The sequence below is a fragment of the Poecilia reticulata genome, linkage group LG10 (genome assembly GCF_000633615.1).
Source record: "Poecilia reticulata strain Guanapo linkage group LG10, Guppy_female_1.0+MT, whole genome shotgun sequence".
Classification (NCBI taxonomy): domain Eukaryota; kingdom Metazoa; phylum Chordata; class Actinopteri; order Cyprinodontiformes; family Poeciliidae; genus Poecilia; species Poecilia reticulata.
The window spans coordinates 19,588,002-19,592,203 of record NC_024340.1 but is presented as its reverse complement, the minus strand read 5'-3'; the positions used below and the strand labels follow the sequence as shown (position 1 = coordinate 19,592,203).

The 4,202-nt window shown below is 35.7% G+C and overlaps 1 protein-coding gene across 1 annotated transcript in view; it reads right to left on the bottom strand.

The window, feature by feature from the left end:
* Positions 1-2,236: 2,236 nt before the first annotated feature.
* LOC108166624 (uncharacterized) overlaps positions 2,237-4,202 on the bottom strand; it is a 4,715-nt gene continuing 2,749 nt past the window's right edge. The window contains 4 exon segments of the mRNA XM_017307022.1: positions 2,237-2,362; positions 2,452-2,498; positions 2,698-3,273; positions 4,125-4,199. Coding sequence (XP_017162511.1) covers positions 2,237-2,362; positions 2,452-2,498; positions 2,698-3,273; positions 4,125-4,199 — 824 coding nt within the window.

The window sequence follows — 4,202 nt, the reverse complement described above, 5'->3', positions numbered from 1 at the left end:
TATATATATAAAAACTTATCAATTACAAATAATATATTCTGTTGTTTTTAGTGGACATCACAAGTTTTGAAACTATTGCCCTGGTGACTACAGCATCCTGCCTGGTTTTTTCTTTGATTTTAAATATTGTTCTCATCTGTTACCGAGCTCCGAGGGCAGGTCACAAAAGATCTCATGGCAAGTATTACAAAAAATTTAGATTTTTATTATTTTAGTTTATTTGTCGGGACTATGTGCAGAAGACATTGCTTACCAAACCTGTCTTTTAAAATGTTTGAAATTGTTCATGTAATTTACAGCACAGTCCAGCCTTTAATTATATCAAATTAAATGGGCTAAAGCTTTTGACACTTGTCATTTATCTTAAAGTATGTTCACCTCTTGATATTTGCTCAGAACTATTACTAGATGGTGACACAAGTTACCATCGAATATAACAGATATAAACATTCACAGTAAATGGATGGAGTTTATAACCTTCAGATTTATTTGTCTCAGGGATGGAAAGCGCCGCTTCACAAGAACCATCGCGCAGGCTGCGGCAGAGAATACCTGATCCTGTAAGTAAAATGGATTGATGAACAATAATTTTTTGCTTTGATTTTCTTTTGTTCATATTCAACAGCTAAATTCACAAATTTTATTTTCATCTGTTCAACAGGTTGATGGTGGAAACACAAACTATGCTACCTTGGATTTTTCTAAGAGAAAGCGAAAACGTAGAGGCAAGAAGAAAAAAATGGAAACTACGGAGTGTTTCTACTCTGAGATTAAAGTCTAAGCATCAATAAATATTTATGTGAAAAATCAGACATGTTTTATTTTGAATAGCTTCTGAAATTGCAAATGATGGATCTGGTCAGCTGGTCTCTTAACGCAACTGATAAAATTTTTTCCACTGGGAAACTGGGTAAAGGGGAACCCTCATGTCCCAACGGGACATTCTCCACAGGCTATACGATAGATTCTACAAGGAAGTGGAAGTGCCTGACGATGCCGTCAGTCGAGGATGTTGAAGATGCGTACATGATTGGATTCATGATAACAGGTTTTCTGCTTATTGGAGTTGGCAGATGACTGGCTTATCGGAAATTTTGTTAGATATCGGTGGCCGTTTTGGCCACTTCAAGGCTACCGGGTACGGTTGAAGGGATCTGCAGAGCGATCAACACTCAGACTGAGATAATACGGGAGCTGAGCCGCAGACTGCGTGCAAACTTGGAACAAGACCGTGGCCGGACAGTGGATCTCGGACTCAGAGTGGATATGGTGTGACCTTGGAGAACGTTGTTCGCTCGGATCAGGCGGAAGATCCTAAATTCGGCTGTTTGGATTTGCCACTGAGAAGCACCAGCGAGACTTTCAAGGCAGGCAGTAAACCGATGTCAGCCTGACCTAAACAACTTATTGGTATCGGAATCTTTTTTCCCTCTCCTCACCTGATGTTTTTTTCTATTTTTTCTATTTCTTCCTACAAGGGAGTCTGTCGGGCTGCGAGGCCTCAGCCAACTACCCCCCCTCAAGTTTAATCTCTCTATATCACCACAATGATGACAGACTGCCTATTGTTTGTAGGCTGATTGTGTAAGTCTATACTGTTTCAGGAGTTTCCTTAACATCTGTTTCTGTCTACACTTTTAGGGTTATTCACTATTCATATTTCAAAAGCTAAATGCAATTAGTTTCTATTGTGTTTTTCTGGTCATACTGACCACTAGAAGTAGTCACTAGAGCTACATTCACTCATTCCCACTCATCGATGCACACGTTCACCGATTCTCACATATGCAGGCAGCCTGAGGTTGGGTGCCTTGCCCAGGGATACATCAACATCTGATGAGAAGAAGCTGGAACCCACAACCTTCACACTGAGCCACAGTCACCCCAAAAGGTCCCGTTCTGGTTTGTGATAATTTTCACACCAAGAATTGCAAGGCAATTCAGCATTTATTCCTTTAATGTGGTTCAAGAAGAGATTTTCAAAATACACTGGTATTTCTGAATTACATTACAGAAAAGCAGATTAAAATGTATAATTTCAAAAATGCAAAAAAAAAACTTTAAAAAAAAAGTACCTATATGCTTCCAATTTCTAAAATATAAAACAAGAGCAAACACAAAATTAATAAAATTGAAATTAATAAAATGAAGACCTTTAAAGATAAAATGGTTCAAATATATGATGTTAAAACTGGCTTCACACTATTTACATGATAGTGAACTCAATCATTAAAGGCTACTGCATGGACAAGAAGTTGTATTTAACTTGTGAGTACACACTTTCATCCATTAGCAGCTGCTTCTTTTCTTTCCCTCCTAAGAAATGCAATGCTGCACATTTCACATCATTTTCATCATCAGCCTGTAAAAAAAAAATAGCAGTAACGTTCATGTTTCAACAACACAAATGATAAATCAATAAAAATGTATTTGATGGATATGATTACATACATTATTATCTTCTTGTCGACCGAAATTGTCATGTCTTGATGTTTTGTCTAAAATGACACGTAAAAATCATATTGTTTCACAAGAACTGGTATTTCGCTGACAAATTGTATCATTTAGTTCTAAAATGAATATCTCTAAAAACTTCAAAGTCTTTAAAAGGTATTCACAGTAAAGACTTTTCTTATCTGAGCATTTTCTTTACTGGAATATAAAAAAAATATATTAAATTCAATAAATGCCACTAACCTTTAATCTGTTCTTTGGCTTTTTTATGGGTTTGGTGACAGATGATGGTAAGATGTAAAATAACCAAAATTATCAGGCAAATTACTACTGTAACCACAATGCTAAATGCTGAGTCTGACGATCTCTCTGGAAAAAAAAAGAACAAATAAGTGTTTAAGGATTAATTTAAATAGTCATTAATACAATTTTAGGTCAAATAAAAATAAAAAAAATCTAAATTCTTACCAGCTTCCAAAGCAGTTCCATTTCCAAATAATATTTCTCCACAAGTGGCTATGGCACAGTAGTACGTCCCAAACTCTGAGCTGCTGACATTGTGAAAGAAGCTATGAACACATTTCCTCTTATGTTTCCAACTACAGTCGTCTTGGTTGATTCCATCCGTGAAAATGATTTCAGGCTGAGATTTTTGTGACCTGGCTCTGAACCACAACACACTGAGGCCTCCTGGACAAGACCTATTCTTAGAGTGAGAGAGAACTGAACACTCCAGAGTTGCAGAATCTCCCAGTCTGGCTGTATTTGCTGGTCGTGACCGCTGCACAATTGTGTAGTTCATTGTTCTGTCGTTGTTTCCTGCATAGTAAAAAATATTTAGCAACATTAACCATAACACTTAAGAGTGAAGCCTTTGAATATTCCCAATGTATTACAAAAAAATACAAACAAAATATACTTTATGTAATGTACAGATTTTTTTTCTTTTCAATTGTATACAAGTATATTATCGTTATATTTGTTTGTTACTGCAAATTAATCAATAGTTAATTTATTTTTATTCAAACAATTAATTTTCTAATAGGCAGTGAGATTCATATATCTCAAAATGAAATAAACTATACATTTTGGGGGAAAAAAATTTAGTTTTTTTTACATGCCATTAAAAAACAGCATCTCAATCTCATTTTAAGATCACAAATGTCCTCAAAGAGCCGAATGTGGCAAAATGTTTTAATTAACTACCCATTGGCCAACTGTTGCAAAAATAATACATTTCTGTCTCTGCATTTGATTTGCATTTGAATACTTCATAAAACTAAATAATAGTATGACATTGATGTTTTTTGGCAGAATACTGATAAGCATTGCTTTGATTTTCTCAAAGTCTCTATTTATGCGTCCCTCCAGAGTTTAGAATACCACATGAAAAGTTACGGCGGTCCAGATTTGTCCCTCCTAACTATTCATTATTGAGTATGACACATATGATATAAAACTTTCTTGGTTACCAAAGCTTTCTTATAATCAGCTTTTTAGTCATTTCCACAATGATTCCACAGTTATTTTTGAAGTTAGAATACCAATTGGCCTCACCCTAATGTTTAGCTCTGTCTGCAGTTTCTCTTACCAAGTCAGGGTTCTCTACCTGGGTCACCACAGTAGCATTACTTCCCATCAGAAGAAATATGCTGGAGTAAAATGAATACCTTTTATTGACAAATAGATCCCTCTCCAGGTATTCTCAGTCCAGTCAAGGATTGCACAGTGATAGATTCCTTCGTCTT